The sequence below is a fragment of the Aegilops tauschii genome, chromosome 6 (genome assembly GCF_002575655.3).
Source record: "Aegilops tauschii subsp. strangulata cultivar AL8/78 chromosome 6, Aet v6.0, whole genome shotgun sequence".
Classification (NCBI taxonomy): domain Eukaryota; kingdom Viridiplantae; phylum Streptophyta; class Magnoliopsida; order Poales; family Poaceae; genus Aegilops; species Aegilops tauschii.
The window spans coordinates 490,591,749-490,607,935 of NC_053040.3; the positions used below are offsets into that span (position 1 = coordinate 490,591,749).

The 16,187-nt window shown below is 43.4% G+C and overlaps 1 protein-coding gene across 3 annotated transcripts; it reads right to left on the reverse strand.

Annotated features, from left to right (window-relative positions):
• Positions 1-4,762: 4,762 nt before the first annotated feature.
• LOC109753053 (uncharacterized) lies at positions 4,763-7,806 on the reverse strand. Of its 3 annotated transcripts, XM_020311984.4 has the most exons (8): positions 7,491-7,806; positions 6,000-6,097; positions 5,857-5,918; positions 5,720-5,775; positions 5,505-5,623; positions 5,319-5,390; positions 5,176-5,237; positions 4,763-5,022 (listed from the first exon to the last, which is right to left on the reverse strand). In XM_020311984.4, exons 2-7 carry the CDS (start codon positions 6,085-6,087, stop codon positions 5,191-5,193), a joined length of 444 nt encoding a protein of 147 aa, XP_020167573.1. In that variant the 5' UTR covers positions 6,088-6,097; positions 7,491-7,806; the 3' UTR covers positions 4,763-5,022; positions 5,176-5,190. The 3 variants fall into 3 exon arrangements, with proteins under 3 accessions (XP_020167573.1, XP_020167571.1, XP_020167572.1); XM_020311982.4 differs by having other exon boundaries at positions 5,176-5,390; positions 7,491-7,798; XM_020311983.4 differs by lacking the exon at positions 7,491-7,806 and adding an exon at positions 6,910-7,053 and having other exon boundaries at positions 5,176-5,390.
• Between the last annotated feature and the right edge of the window lie 8,381 nt (positions 7,807-16,187).

The following is a 16,187-nucleotide window of genomic DNA, read 5'->3' on the forward strand; positions in this document are numbered from 1 at the left end:
TGCTCGGGTCTTACCGATGGAAAACCCGGTTCATACGGTCCAAAGCCAACTAACGCTGTCAAAGGAGCGGCTAACAATGTACTGACATATCCGAAACAAAATCAGTATATTCATGAGACTAAAAGCTAAAACACGCTTTTCCTGGTAGAACAATTATGCACTGATAGTTTGTAGAGCAATTGAGTTGAGAAATAACAATTATGCACTGTTAGTCTCCCTACCTTGCAACATTACGCCAAAGGCAACTGAAGCCAGCTATGATCTATAGTGCAGAAGCAACGACCAAAGCACCTTGTGTTCCACGCATGCTATCTGCCTTATCCCTACAGGCAAACTGACTGGGAAAGCGTAGTTCGCATGAACGTCGCCAAAGAACTCTCTTCAAACTCCTGGTCTTCCATGCTTGGCCAAGTTAATAGCTAGGGAGAAGTCAATGAGTATTTTGAATGTACTCGCAACACGAGTATGACATAACAGAATATGCATGCATGGCTCGGTACAAGGAGATGCATGCTCCTATGCTATGTTTAAGCATTTGCGGAAAGCTGGTTTTGCTAGCATATGCATGTCCTGCTCTTTTGAAACTTTCGGGTGAAATACTTCACCCAAACCATGATATCAATCGGTTACATATATCAACATAAACAAAGTTATAGGGAACTGACTTGGTCACCACAGATCACAACCATCACCATCTTGTGTACCAACATTTCTCATCCCCTTCCCATCTCAATGATGTGAACCAAAAACACGGACATAGTTTAAGCGGGGTCATCCAACTGTCCTTAACCGCAGACACAACTATTCCAATAGTTTAACATTCTGCATAGGTTGCACACTTGACCCATAAGATACGAGGAACTTCCATGTCTACCACGATTCGTCGTACAATAGTACTCGAGGTAAGCACTCAATCAATACCTTTCCCCAAACAACACTAATGAAGAGTCTTCTTGATTTGTACTCGCCCCTCGTGTAAACCAACTTCATAACAAGGCACTACGCATCGGGGTCTCTCCCTTTCTGAACACATCACACACGAGGGTACCAACGATGTGCCCATTGATCAACTCAAGCAGCCTCTTCGAGCGCGACCCCGTATCGAGAGTGAGTACGTACACTCCCGCCACAAGTAATGCGGGCACTTCTCTAGTATCGAACAAGGTACTTAGTAAAGCCCCTTACCAGTTAGGGCTAATGTGGTTACACATGTAAGGTTGGAATGACAGACACATCTTAACTCTTAGTCCTTTCGGAAACAACATTGTGATCCTAAAATCTCCATTTTTATTTCTTTCTCTCCAAAAATAGTTTCTCTCATATCTCCCAAGGGCATTAGTGGCACGCATTGGGGTTTTAATAAAAATATTGGAGTGGTGGAACATTGTTCCATACAAAACTTCGCTACCCAAGTTGCATGGCTAAGCATACTACAACTAGCACTTCCTACTCCCATCTATCTATTCCCAAGTTGAAAAGGATGTGTTAAGCAACTTGTACAGGTGTCACCTACCACAATGCAATAGGACATCTAGCTACCCAAATGCATTATAACTTATAACCATATCATTTGCATGCATAAAAAATATGACTAACATAGTGCTTGAAAATAAATAGGCATAGGCATGATCAAACGCAGGATATCTTGCCTGGATTGGATTCCTCTTCAAAGTCTTCTACTCCTCCTTCAACTCCTTCGTCAACTTCGTAATCTAACGTCGCATTAAAACGAATCAAAATAAGGCATATAATAAAAACAGAGAAAAAACTCAGAAAAAATGCCAAAATAGTTTTATTAAATCCAATGAAAAAATTGATAAATGATAAAAGTTTTGGTTCTGCAATTGGTCAACAAGGATTTGATTACGAATTTCTAAAGATGCGAATCATATGTCGGATTTGAATTTAAATCCAACATTGCATAAAACTATTTTCTAAAGATGTGGAAACTATAATGATGGATTCATATGTATATAGAAATTTGAACCTACTAATTTTTAGTTCAAATGCATTTCCAGTCAATTTAGGAACTTCACTGGATAATAGAAAAATATAAAGTGTACCACACCCAAGCTGGATCTGAACAATACTGGGTTGAGCTCACTCTTGAAGCGCACTACAAGAAATATGTTTCCCTTGCGGAAAGTCATGTTTCTAGTTTTACGCTGGTTTACCCGAAAATACAAAGATGAACATGGTTCCATGTGCACTGACATAAATAGTAAATTCAAAAAATACAAAAAAAATTCTAAAATTTTGGGGTATCAAACTTGGTTGACCATTCTACTCATGTGTGAAGTTTCATGAAGAAATGACACCCGTGGTATTTTTAGTGAAGAAATACAATCAGGGCATTACTATTCATCAAACAGCGTTTTTTAATATACCTTTGATTTTATCATTTTTTCCTAGAATACCACGAATGTCATTTTTTTGTGAAACATCATACGCGAGTACACCAGTCGACTATGTGTGTTACAAAAAAATTTCAATTTTTTGAAAAAAAATTCTAGTATTTTTTAATTTACTTTTCATAAGAGACGCGTGTGGAATAATGTTCACCAAAATCCACGTACCTGGTTCACCCCTCAAAAAAAATTTAAGCTGGTTTACAAAGTGGATAGGGTGGAGCCCGCTTGTCATTGACTCAGGCTTAATCTCTGCTTTATGAAATTAACTAAACATGGGACGTGCCCACATGTGATTGGGTGATTAGCCCCAAATCGAGCTGATTTGGGAGGAAGAGAGAGAGAGAGAGCAGAGGAGGAGCTCACCGGGTCGTTCGCCGGCAACGGAGGACGCGCCGGCGAGGTCGGAGGAGGCCGGGAATCGACGAAGGGCACCGAGGCGGACCAGTTGGTGAGTCGGACGGCCCCGAGGGGGCGCTCATTCGGCGACGCCGTTGAGGCCGAGCGGTGGCGACGGGATAGCTAGACGCCGAGCTTGCCGGAGCGGCGCCTGCCTGCATTAGGGCGAGGGAGGAGGTCAGAACGGCAGATGAGGAGAGTCCCGCGCGAGGCATTATTGTCGTGGCTCACCAGGGGCTTGGCAACGACGGCGAGGTCGCGGCGGCGGTTCCCTGCCAGAGCCGTAGGAGAAAGGGAGCTCCGGGGCTCAGTGCGGCGCCTGCGTGCGCGTCCATCGCGAGCCACCTGCAAGGCAGCCAAAGCTCCAGTGCGGGCACGCGCATGGCATGCAGTGCGCGCGCTCTGCGCTGTGCAGAGCGGCCACAGGGGCGAGCGAAGAAGGCAGAGAGCCTCAGGGAGGGGCGCCCACTTTGGTCAGGCAACGCACCAGTGGCTCGTTGGCGCGGCAGCGAGGTACAGGTGCGCCGAGGAGAGCGGGAAGGGAAGGGTGGTCGCGGAGTTCATGCACGCGAGGTGTTCGTCGTTTTGCCAGAGGCCACGAGAGAGAAGAATGAGAGAAATGGGAGGAGCTTGGGAGACAGGGGAAGAATCAGAGAAATGGGAGGAGCTAGAGACAGGGAATATGTCATTTAGAGCAACTCTTGCATATTCAGTAAAACAGATTTACGGTACAACGCAGCACTGGGCGACACAGATCCCGTAAAGTCATGCCACAAAAAAAATCATATTTTTAATGTCGGAACGCACGAACTCAATCTCTAGCGGGGCAAAACGCACGGCCATAACACATGGCTGTCACCTACTCTGGCGATGCTCCGGCCGGCCGCTGCCAAGCACCTCCGGCCTGCTTGCTGCTCGCGAGCCACCGCCAGGCCGCCTGCACATCCACGGATAGTGACTGACAAAGCTTCCGAACCAATATATCAAGGTTAGTCATACAAGTTTTGAACAACTGCAAGAAATGATGAATTTCCCACAACCAACACATCAGCAGTGATTTCTTTTTTCACAATGCAGCCATGTAGGTGTATATCACCGACCATACGCTGATTTTCAGCTGAAAAATAAAATGACGGATGGAGGCGTGTATATTTCTACAAGGGCTCAACAACAAGAATCGAATCAGGAGTCAGGACCTTGATGTCTTTTCAACACCCTCTTCCCATGCTCCCCATGTAACTGACTCGGTACTGGCACCACCGAAGATGAAGAACTTGGGTTATTTTCAAGACAGAAACTCCATATTAATAAGTTATCTAAATTAAGATAAGCCAGCAACAACTGAATTAAGTAAATCCGTAGATGACTAAATTACGAAAAGCCAGAGGTGACAGCTGCTTCAGGGCCCCATAGTCTCGGATCGCTACACTCGTCGCCGGCAGCCTTTGCTTCTACCCACACAGCGCCGCCGTCAGCACTAACTTGGAGGTCGACAAACATTTAGCAGCACTTGACGAAGGGGAAAATCTGAACAAGATCCCCAGAGAAACATCAAACATTTTCTCACCCTTCACAGCATTAGTCAAATTGTGAATCCATACATAAGTAATCAATGTGAATCCATCAGAGCATCGTTTGTCGGTTCTAGAACAATCATTAAGATCATCTTCAAACTGAGAGCATCATCCAGTGATCAACCCTTTACCACCATGTTAAACAGCGGGCTAATCTACAGACAGCTAAATGACTAATCTACATCTCAAACACCAACTTTGTTCAATCCACCCTTGGTTTATATCTATGCAACACAGCAGACCTACAACTTGCCAGATATACTTGATCTAGCATCTAAAAGAAATCAGCAAGGCTCTCTTACGAGAATGGCAGAAGAGCAAACAAAAGATTGTACAGTTGAAACGCAAAAGCAGGCAGATGACACAAGACACAAAGAAGCATAAGATTGTAATAAGCTCTCCATCACTCATCAAAATATCCAGGTAATAAACTCTCCCATCACTCCAATATATAACAAGCATCCAGGTAATAAGCTATCCATCACTTCAAAACATGACGACCGTAATCCATAACTGAGGACAATGGAACTTCTCCGAAAAAACAGTTTTGACTGATACCCAAACAAGCTACAGCTAATATATCACTAAAAGAAGCTTGCATCAAAAGATACTCCATTTCCTAATTCCTTCAGTCCTGAGTCCTGAAGAAAATAATAAACCTCAGTTAGAGCACAAGGTTGTTAATGAAGTGAAGAGATAATTTAAGTCAACATGAGAGAAGAAGGATAAAATGTAATAGTTTAAGCTTCACAGCAGAATTAAATATGACTTGTACAAATGTCAAAATATAATACCAGAATTGGCGTAGCTCAATAGGCCCCATCAACAATATCCTCCTCTTCCTCCTCGATATTCTCTGCATCATATAAAAGAAACAAGTCAGGAAAAAAATAAACTGCAATAAGAGAAGTCAAATGACAGCTTAACAGAAAGCTACCGGTTATGCAGAGAAGCGAAATGAACCCGTTCTTGGATGGAAACTGTTTGTTGATAACAGCGAAAAGACAATCTAAAAGAAAGAACGCAACAAAATTAGATTAGCCAATTAGGTAACTATATACATAGAACTACAAGAAGAAAAATAAAAATTTGTTAGCACTAAAACTAGACAGCAAAACTATACCTTCTGGAAGCACGATCCCATCGGCGCTGAATGCAACAGGACGTAATCCATTTGCTTGAAGCTCTCCGGTCAACAACTCGCCCAGATTGTTAACAGTCATGGAGCCTACGACACCAAAACTGCAAATCAACAGTTAAGGGACAACAGTGAAGGGATATATCAATACCAGATTTTATTCAAGGATATATCAACAGTGAAAAGAGATATATTAATACCAGGTTGTGTCCAGGGCTAAAGTTGTTCCATCTGGCTGCTGGACCTCAACACTTACCTTCAGGGCAAAAGAGATGTCAGACCAAAAAACAAACAGAACGGTTACCAGAGTATTGAAATAGTTAAATTAGCTGCTTACCAGTGTCCTATTAACTTCCTCAACAATCCTCTCTCGGTAAGCAACAAACTTAGTCCGCAGGCCTACAATATGAAATAAACATGATGACAAACTGCCATACGAAGGGGCAAATCAAATGGATCACAAGTAAACAAACAGCAAACCTTCGATCTCATAGCCTTTTACATAAAGCTCATCTGATAAACCAAGCATACCAGGAACAAGCGCATCCATGCTCACCGCACGCACCATTGTTGCAAAACTGAATCAATGTAAAATAATAAATAAAAACTTCTATGCAGGAGGTATATATATAACAGATTTAGGGCTTCAGTAGATTGAAACAGAAAAAAAAATGAGGACATAAGCGGTTTAAAACAAACTAACTGCCAGGAATAATTGATAAGAACAACATAACAACATCATCAGAAAAGAAGGAATCAAATGCAGCTAAGAACTAACTAACAAACAACTGCAACCAAATGACGACGGATCAGGAACAGCTATGCCTTACATGTTAGTCATGAACAGCACCTCAGCACAAGTGCTACAGTACTAGTCTACAGGGTGCGCCCCAACAGTGAACGATCTGGCTGTTGATCTTCACTAGATCGAATGACTAAAAAAAAGTACACATACAGAACCAGCAATACGGGTCATGATCCCCATCGAGAGCATATCCCACAGAAACAAAGACCATCAACAGATCAGTTACGGTTTACAGTAATTAAAAAGATCAAACCAACAGACAAATAGTGCCTAACACATGGCTTGGCTCAAGTCAGACGAAACAGATCCATACAAGCATCAGATCAGTTCTACCTACTAGGACAAATCAGAGCATCAGATCGGTTCTACCTACTAGGACGAATCAGAGCATCAGATCGGTTCTACCTACTAGGACGAATCAGATCCATACCAGCATCGGTTCTACCTAGGACAGGAGACGGGTCTCGATCCCCGATCGAGATCGAGAGCTCAGGTGAACGAGCAGCTAGGTTTCCTAGGGCACCAGTCCAACCGGTCTACGGAGGAACGGTCTACGGAGGAAGAAGGAGGGGGAGGGAGGGATACCTCGCCGGACGGGAGCCGGCGGCGAGCGCGCAGGGAGCGACGTCTGCCGATGGGGGTCGGCGGCGAAGGCGGGGGAGTGGCGGGCGCGGGGGAGACGAGGGAAAGAGAAGCGCGTCCAGATCGGCGTCGTTTTATATAGGGCGGGTCTAGGGTTCTCGGCGGAGAGAGGCGAGGGAGAGCCGTCGGATCGGCTATCAAGAGCGCCGAGCCAAGCAGAAGGCGCGATTCATAGGCGAAGACGTAAATCGGCGAGGCCCAGCAGGCGCGGGTCGCAGGCGAAAGCGTAAACCTCGGAGGCTCGCGACCCAGGCCGAATTACGCATTGTCGGAGGCGCGCGACCCGGGCTGAATTACGTATTACCGGAGGCACGCGATCCAGGCTGAATAACGCACTGTTCGGAGGCGCGCTATGTGTTGAGTGCTTTGATTGATGATGATACTCATGCTGATTTCGTCAAAAGAGAAATTATCAATAGAATACCACGAGATAGAACACACATCAAAAACACCCAGACCAAAAATCCAAGAGAAGCCTTTACCTTTTGATGCAATATAAAACCAAATCGACATCAAATACTTACCAGATACTTTGGGATTGAAGGCGTCAGTAGGATTGAAGGCGTGGACCAACCTAATTTACTTCTCTCGAACAAGATAGCAATCAGTCATCACAAACTGGTTTCTATATTGTGCGCAAGAAACAATTAGCGAGTCCAACTCATGTACTACTACAAAGACTCTTGGTTCTCATGTGGAGGACCAAGTTTGCCTTGGTGGATGATGAAGATGGACTCCATCTTCACAAGGAAGAAACTCCATGGCTGGGCTATGAGGACCAGACTTTTGCTAGTTGCTAGGAGGAGGAAGGGAGGAAGAACTCGCATATGCTACGGGACCAACGAAAGAGACGAGAGGGGGGGCGCATAAATAGCCAAGGAAGGTGCCAGCCTCGCGGTCCACCTACCGGAGTATCGTGCGGGATTTCTTACACGCAATCGCATATCTTTATTTAGAAACAAATAAATAGTTCCCTTCTAGTAAAATACGGAGTATATTTTTAGAATCCTTCCAAAATAAGCTACGTACTAGTATACGTGCATGGCGACGCGACGCTTGTTGGGCGGTACACGCGGCGCTTAAACTTGTTCACGTACGCTGCACCCTGAACTTTCACTCACGCGTGGGGAACGGCGGGCCCGGACCCAGTTGCTAGTGGCTCTATAAAATTGTCGAGCATGTATTAATGCCGTGACTTTTTTGAGATGCTATATTCTGGTACGTTATAATATTTGCGACCTGGTCGTGCTCCTTCCCATACACACGAGGTTGAGAGGTACTCACCGCCAAATTAGGCCACCTCCATGTGGAGCCAACGTGTCGTCGAGCTGTGCATATTTTTTTATTAATATATCGTTATTAGGTTGCGTAGTCCACGTCATCGATCCGCGAGAACGCTTTTGATTGGAGGATCCGCGGCATAGTGCGCATTTGTGTTTCTTTTCCGTCCAAAAATGTTTCAAAAACTTTGATTCCAAAGTCTTTTCCGAAATTCAACATGAGTTTACGCGATGGTGTCACTAGTCCCATTCTTTGTACAATTTATGGTCGGTCGTTCGAGATTGCTAAAGATGTTTGTCAAGCAATACAAGTATGAACAAAACGATCTCTCCGACGATTTAACATTGTCGATTCACGGTAATTGAGAGGTTGGTTGTTGAAACTGCTTCTCGCGCGACACGTGTGAACAAAACAATCTAATATGACATAACAACGTTGATTCATGATAATTCACAGGTTGGTGGATTATGTTTTTTGTTTTTTCAATATGCTCTGCTGCAGCATATGTTTAACCCATGATCTCGAAGTGGCAAGAAACCCACTGTGGGTAGCACGGTGGAGGTAAAACTTCCATGTTCCCTTGCGTGAATCTATCATTAACCATGCAAGCTCTTCATGTGTTTCTCGTGTTCCATTGAGTTTCCTTCAATGTATTTAGTCGTCCTTGTCGAAAAAACACTCTTATATTATGAGACGGAGGGAGTATATTGCACTCGAAAACACAAATAAAAGATGGTGAAGGAAATATTCTCCATTTATTTTTCGAAAGAGTAGAAGCGTATGTCTCTTGTTGTCGTTTTGTTTACCTTAACCATCATCCTCTCTTCCATCTTGTTATCCAAGGTCAATATGCGGGGTTATTTGATTGACTTTTCACCGGCGGTTGTCCTTGACGGTGTTGCTCCCAAGGCGCGATGTAAGTACGCAGGGACGGAGCTAGGAATTATATTTAAGGAGGGCCACGCAGACATGTAAAGCATCGAGGGGGGGGGGGAAGGGGGCAACCATAAGAATTTGGAGATAAAATTCATTAACCCCACGTATTAGTTAGTCATTGACATAATTTACATGATTCATCGACATAATTTAGTTATTCATCGACATAATTTACGTGATGGCTTCATTGGTCACACTCTTTGTACGGTTTAGGGTTGGTCGGTTCGAGATTTATGAAGATGCTTGTCAAGCGATACGAGTATGAACAAAACAATCTCTAAAACAATGTAATAGCGTCGGTTCATGCTAATTTAGAGATTGGTCGACTAACCTGTTCAATATGCTCCAAACCAGCACAGGTTAAACCCATTATCTCGGAGTGACAAGGAACACCACTACACCAGTCAAAGAAGACGTGAGTAGAATGAGTGGAGATAACAAACCCAAACTATTAACCGTCCAAGCCCTTGATATGTTCTCATCTTGGCTCCGTTTTTTCCTATGATATGGTGCGTCGTCTTTCAATAATATTGTTATAGTTGTTATTATATTATATTATTTACATATAGTACATATCAATCTAAAAAGATCCAAAATGGCAGATCCAACTAATCTCAGTCATTAAACCAGGTTAATCCAATGACCTAGATTGTTTCAATGGCGAGCGCTCAACATGTTTATTGTGTGATTAATATCATCTCAAATATAACGCTAAGGGAAGGGTGAGGGCCCCTGCTCCTGGGCACCCCCCCTTCTCCCGAGCGTGCTGGTAGCCACTCCGGCTCCGGCAGCCCCTCGCCGCTCACCGCTCCGGCGTCAGCGCCCACCCCCTCCCCCCCTTTCGCATGGTGTCCCGTGTCTCCCTCTCGGCGTCTGAGTCGTCCGACCCCTTATCCCCAGTTGTGCCGCCCAGGCCAGCGTTGCGCTCCATCATGGTCCCTCCGATGGTCCGGACAACGTTTTGTCCGCTGGTTCAGGAACCGAAGCGCCGGCGCCAAGGCCGACGCCGGAGCCGACGCGGTGACTGCGAGCGGCGTCCTAGCCCCCCTCCAGCGGCAACCTCGTGTTCTCCCCTCTTTCCGACCGTTGGCGTCGCGCATCTCGGCGGAACTAATCAGCTGCTGCTACAATTGCAGCGACGAACGCCAGATCTCTGCGGACTGCACCAACGAGACGCACTGCGTCAGGTGCCGGGGCATGGGGCACAACTCGAGAGGGTGCACCCGGCCGCGAATCCAGCGAGTGCAACTGCCGCCCCATCGCCCTTCGCCTGTGCTGTGTCGAAACCCTACATCGCCCTCCCCTTTAGTGGCTAGGGCAAGCCCGGCTCAGCCTGCTTTGCTGCTGCCCCTGCCACCGCCGAGGCCCCCGCCCTAGGGTGCTGTCAGGTTCGACCGCTGATGGAGCCAGGTTGTGAGGGCACCGTCGGTGGAAAGTGTCGTGGGGCCGGAATTCTCAGTGTTGTTTGTCCCACTTCTGGAGACCCATGGCCAGGCTGAAGTGGATGTGCTAGTGGATTCTTGCTTCTTGAAGGCCTCTGGTGACCTCTGGCAGATGGAGGCGAAGCTTTCGCGGGCGGTGCTGGTGACGGTCACCGGTACGCGGCTGCCGGTGGCTCTTGCTTCGGCGGTAGAGGCTCTGCATGTGGAGTTCGATGTTGGCCCTGAGGACATGTCCATGCGTGCATTCTTTCCAGAGGATTTCATGGTTCTTTGTTGGGACTCGTCGCTCAATGAACCACAAGTATAGGGGATTAATTATAGTCCTTTAGATAAGTAAGAGTATCGAGCCCAACGAGGAGCAGAAGGAATAGATAAGCGGTTTCAGCAAGGTAATCTCTGCAAGTGTTGTAAGGTAGTAGTAACATATAGTTTGATAGCAAGATGATTGATAGCACGTAACAGGTGACCAAAGTAACAAGGTGCAACAAGGTGGTCTAATTGCAAAGGACAAGACAAAATTTTCTCTTATAATAAGCAAAGCGTTCTCAAGGACACATGGGAATTTCGTCTAGTTGCGTTCATCATGTTTAGTTGATTCGTGTTCACTACTTTAATAAATTGTTATGTGGGTGGACCGGTGCTAGGGTGTTGTTCTTACTTGAACAAACAACCCTCTTATGACTACCCCCTCTCGCAAGCATCCGCAACTATGAAAGAAGAATCAAGATAGATCTAACCATAACATTAAACATATGGATCCAAATCAACCTCTTACGGAATAGCGCATAAACTAGGGTTTAAACTTCTGTCACTCTCGCAACCCATCATCTACTTACTACTCCATAATGCCTTCCCCTAGGCCCAAGCATGGTAATATGTCGTACAGTCGATGTTCACACGACACGACTAGAGGAAGAACAACATACACTTCATCAAAATATTGAACGAGTACCAACTTCACCTGAGTACTTATAGCAAGACTTCTCCCATGTCCTCAAGAACAAACGGAACTACTCATATAGCATATTCTATTCAAGATCAGAGGAGTAATATAGATGTTTAACAATCTGAACATATGATCTTCCACCAAATAAACCAACTAGCATCAACTACAAGATGCAATCAACACTACTAGCAACCTACTGATACGTCCATTTTGCATCATGTTTTCTTACTGTTATTTATGATGTTTTTATAAATAGTAATGCTTTTTGAGTAATTCTAATGCCTTTTCTCTCATAATATGCAAGGTACACGCAAAGAGGGAGAATTCTGGCAGCTGGAAATCTCGACCTGGAAAAGCTACGTTAGGCTACCTATTCTGCACAACTCCAAACAAACTGAAACTTCACGGAGAATTTTTATGGAGTATATGAAGAATATTGGAACAAATAAGTACCCGAGGGGGCCCACCAGGTGGGCCACAACCCACCTGGGCACGCCAGGGAGCCCAGGCGCGCCCTGGTGGGTTGTGCTCACCCAGGCCCACCTCTGGTGCCCATCTTCTGGTATATAAGTCATTTTGACCTAGAAAAATTAAGGAGAGGACTTTCGGGACGGAGCACCGCCGTCTCGAGGCGGAACTTGGGCAGGAGCACTTTTGCCCTCCGGGGGAGCGATTCCGCCGGGGGAACTTCCCTCCCGGAGGGGGAAATCATCGTGCTCATCATCACCAACAACTCTCCCATCCTGGGGAGGGAAATCTCCATCAACATCTTCAACAGCACCATCTCATCTCAAACCCCACTTCATCTCTTGTGTTCAATCTTGTTACCGGAACTATAGATTGGTGCTTGTGGGTGACTAATAGTGTTGATTACATCTTGTAGTTGATTACTATATGGTTTATTTGGTGGAAGATTATATGTTCAGATCCAATATGCTATTTAATACCCCTCTGATCTTGAGCATGATTATCATTTGTGAGTAGTTACTTTTGTTCTTAAGGTCACAGGAGAAATCATGTTGCAAGTAATCATGTGAACTTGATATGTGTTCGATATTTTGATAGTATGTATGTTGTGATTCCCTCAGTGGTGTCATGTGAACGTCAACTACATGACACTTCACCATATTTGGGCCTAAGGGGATGCTTTGTGGAGTAGCAATTAGATGATGGGTTGCGAGAGTGACAGAAGCTTAAACCCCAGTTTATGCGCTATTCCGTAAGGGACCGATTGGATCCAAAAGTTTAATGCTATGGTTAGAATTTATTTTTAATACTTTTCTCGTAGTTGCGAATGCTTGCGGGATGGTTAATCATAAGTAGGAGGTTTGTTCAAGTAAGAACAACACCTAAGCACCGGTCCACCCACATATGAAATTATCAAAGTACCGAACACAAATCAAACCAACATGGTGAAAGTGACTAGATGAAATTCCCGTGTACCCTCAAGAATGCTTTGCTTATCAAAAGAGACCGTTTTGGCCTATCCTTTGCCTTAAAAGGATTGGGCTACCTTGCTGCACTTTTGCTACTATTATCGTTACTTGCTCATTACAAATTATCTTGCTATCAAACTACTCTGTTACTTACAATTTCAGCACTTGCAGACATTACCTTGCTGACAATCACTTGTCATTTCCTTCTACTCCTCGTTGGGTTCGACACTCTTACTTATCGAAAAGAGCTACAATTGATCCCCTATACTTGTGGGTCATCAAGGCTATTTTCTGGCGCCGTTGCCGGGGAGTGAAGCGCCTTTGGTAAGGAAATATTTATATAGTGTGTTTAATTTTACTGTCACTTGTTACTATGGAAAACAATCCTTTGAGGGGTTTGTTCGGGGTATCTTCACCTCGACCGGAACCACAATTAGCTACCCCTCAACCTAGTGCACCTACTAAAAATATTGAATATGAAATTCCTTCGGGTATGATAGAACAACTGCTAGCTAATCCTTATGCAGGAGATGGAACCAAACATCCTGATATGCACTTGATATATGTGGAACAAATTTGTGGATTGTTCAAGCTTGCAGGTTTACCCGGAGATGAAGTTATGGAGAAGTTTTTCCCTTTATCTTTGAAGGGAAAAACATTAGCATGGTATAGGCTATGCGATGCTATTGGATAATGGAATTGGAATCGATTGAAATTGGAGTTCCATCAAAAAAAAATATCCTATGCACCTAGTTCATCGTGATCAGAATTACATATGTATCGCTCTAGCTTGGGGGAGGCTTAAGTCAATGTTATATTCATGCCCCAATCATGAGCTCTCAAGAGAAATTATTATCCAGAATTTTTATGCTCGGCTTTCTCGTAATGATCAAACCAGGCTTGATACTTCTTGTGCTGGTTCATTTATGAAGAAGACTATTGAATTCCGGTGGGATCTTTTGGAAAGAATTAAACGCAACTCTGAAGATTGGGAACTCGACGAAGGTAAAGAGTCAGGTATTAAGCTTAAGTATGATTGTGTTAAATCTTTTATGAATACTGATGCTTTTCAAAAGTTTAGCACTAAAGATGGACTTGACTCTGAGATAGTAGCTTCCTTTTGTGAATCATTTGCTACTCATGTTGATCTCCCTAAAGAGAAGTGGTTTAAATACCACCCACCTACTAAAGAAGAAACTAAAGAGCCGGTACCAGTTAAAGAAGAAATTATACTTTACAATGTTGATCCAGTTGTTCCTACTACTTATATTGAGAAACCACCTTTCCCTGTTAGGATAAAGGAACATGCTAAAGTTTCAACTGTGGTCAACAAAAGCTACATTAGAACACCTAAACCTGATGAACAAATTAAAGTAGAACCTAGTATTGCTATGGTTAAGGATCTCTTGGAAGAAAATGTAGATGGGCATGTTATTTACTTCTGTGAAGAAGCTGCTAGAATTGTCAAACCTGCTAAAAAGGATAAACATAGACCTGTTGTGGGCATACCCGTTGTCTCAGTTAAAATAGGAGATCACTGTTATCATGGTTTATGTGACATAGGTGCTAGCGTGAGTGCTATTCCTTATTCCTTATATCAAGAAATTATGAATGGCATAGCACCTGCAAAGATACAATACATAGATGTTACTATTAAACTTGCTAATAGAGACAGCATATCACCAATTGGGATTGTTAGAGATGTTGAAGTCTTGTGTGGGACAATAAAATACCCTACTGAGTTTATTGTTCTTGGTTCCCCACAAGATAACTTTTGTCCCATTATCTTTGGTAGACCTTTCTTGAACACCGTTAATGCTAGAATAGACTATGAGAAACAAACTGTCGGTGTTAGTTTTAGTGATGAGTCTCATGAGTTTAATTTTTCCAAGTTTAGTAGAAAGCTTCATGAAAAAGAATTGCCTAGTGAGGATGAAATAATTGGTCTTGCTTCTATTGTTGTACCACCTACTGATCCTTTAGAACAATACTTGCTAGACCATGAAAATGCTTTACATATGCATGAAAGAAATGAAACAAATAAGATTTTCTTGGAACAACGTCCTCTTCTTAAACACTATTTGCCTACTGAAACTCTAGGAGGTCCTCCTCCACCTAAAGGTGATCCTGTGTTTGAATTAAAACAATTGCCAGACACTTTGAAATATGCTTATCTTGATGAAAAGAAGATATATCCTGTTATTATTAGTGCTAACTCATAACATGAAGAAGAAAGATTATTGAAAGTTCTAAGGAATCACCGAGCTGCTATTGGATATACTCTTGATGATTTAAAGGGCATTAGTCCCACTCTATGTCAGCACAAAATTAATATGGAACTTGATGCTAAACCCGTTGTTGATCACCAACGTCGGTTAAATCCGAAAATGAAGGAAGTGGTAAGAACAGAAATCTTAAAACTTCTGGAAGCAGGTATAATCTATCCCATAGCTGATCGTAGATGGGTAAGTCTTGTTCATTGTGTCCCTAAGAAAGGAGGTATAACTTTTGTTCCTAATGATAAGAATGAACTTATTCCACAAAGAATTGTTACAGGCTATAGAATGGTAATTGATTTTAGAAAATTAAACAAAGCAACTAGAAAAGATCATTACCCTCTGCCTTTTATTGATCACATGCTAGAAATATTATCTAAGCACACACATTTTTGCTTCCTTGATGGATATTCTGGTTTTTCACAAATACCTGTTTCTCAACCTGATCAAGAAAAGACCACTTTTACTTGTCCCTTTGGAACTTATGCTTATAGACGTATGCCTTTCGGTTTATACAATGCACCTGCTACCTTTCAAAGATGTATGACTGCTATATTCTCTGACTTTTGTGAAAAGATTGTTGAGGTTTTCATGGATGATTTCTCTGTTTATGGGAAGTCTTTTGATGATTGTTTAAGCAATTTTGACCCAGTTTTGTAGAGATGTGAACAAACAAATCTAGTCTTGAATTGGGAGAAATGCCACTTTATGGTTAATGAAGGTATTGTCTTGGGCCATAAAATTTCCGAAAGAAGTATTGAAGTGGACAGAGCTAAGGTTGATGCAATTGAGAAAATGCCATGTCCTACAGATAGCAAAGGTATTCGTAGTTTCTTAGGTCATGCTGGTTTCTATAGGAGATTTATCAAAGACTTTTCTAAATTTCTAGGCCTCTTACGAATAT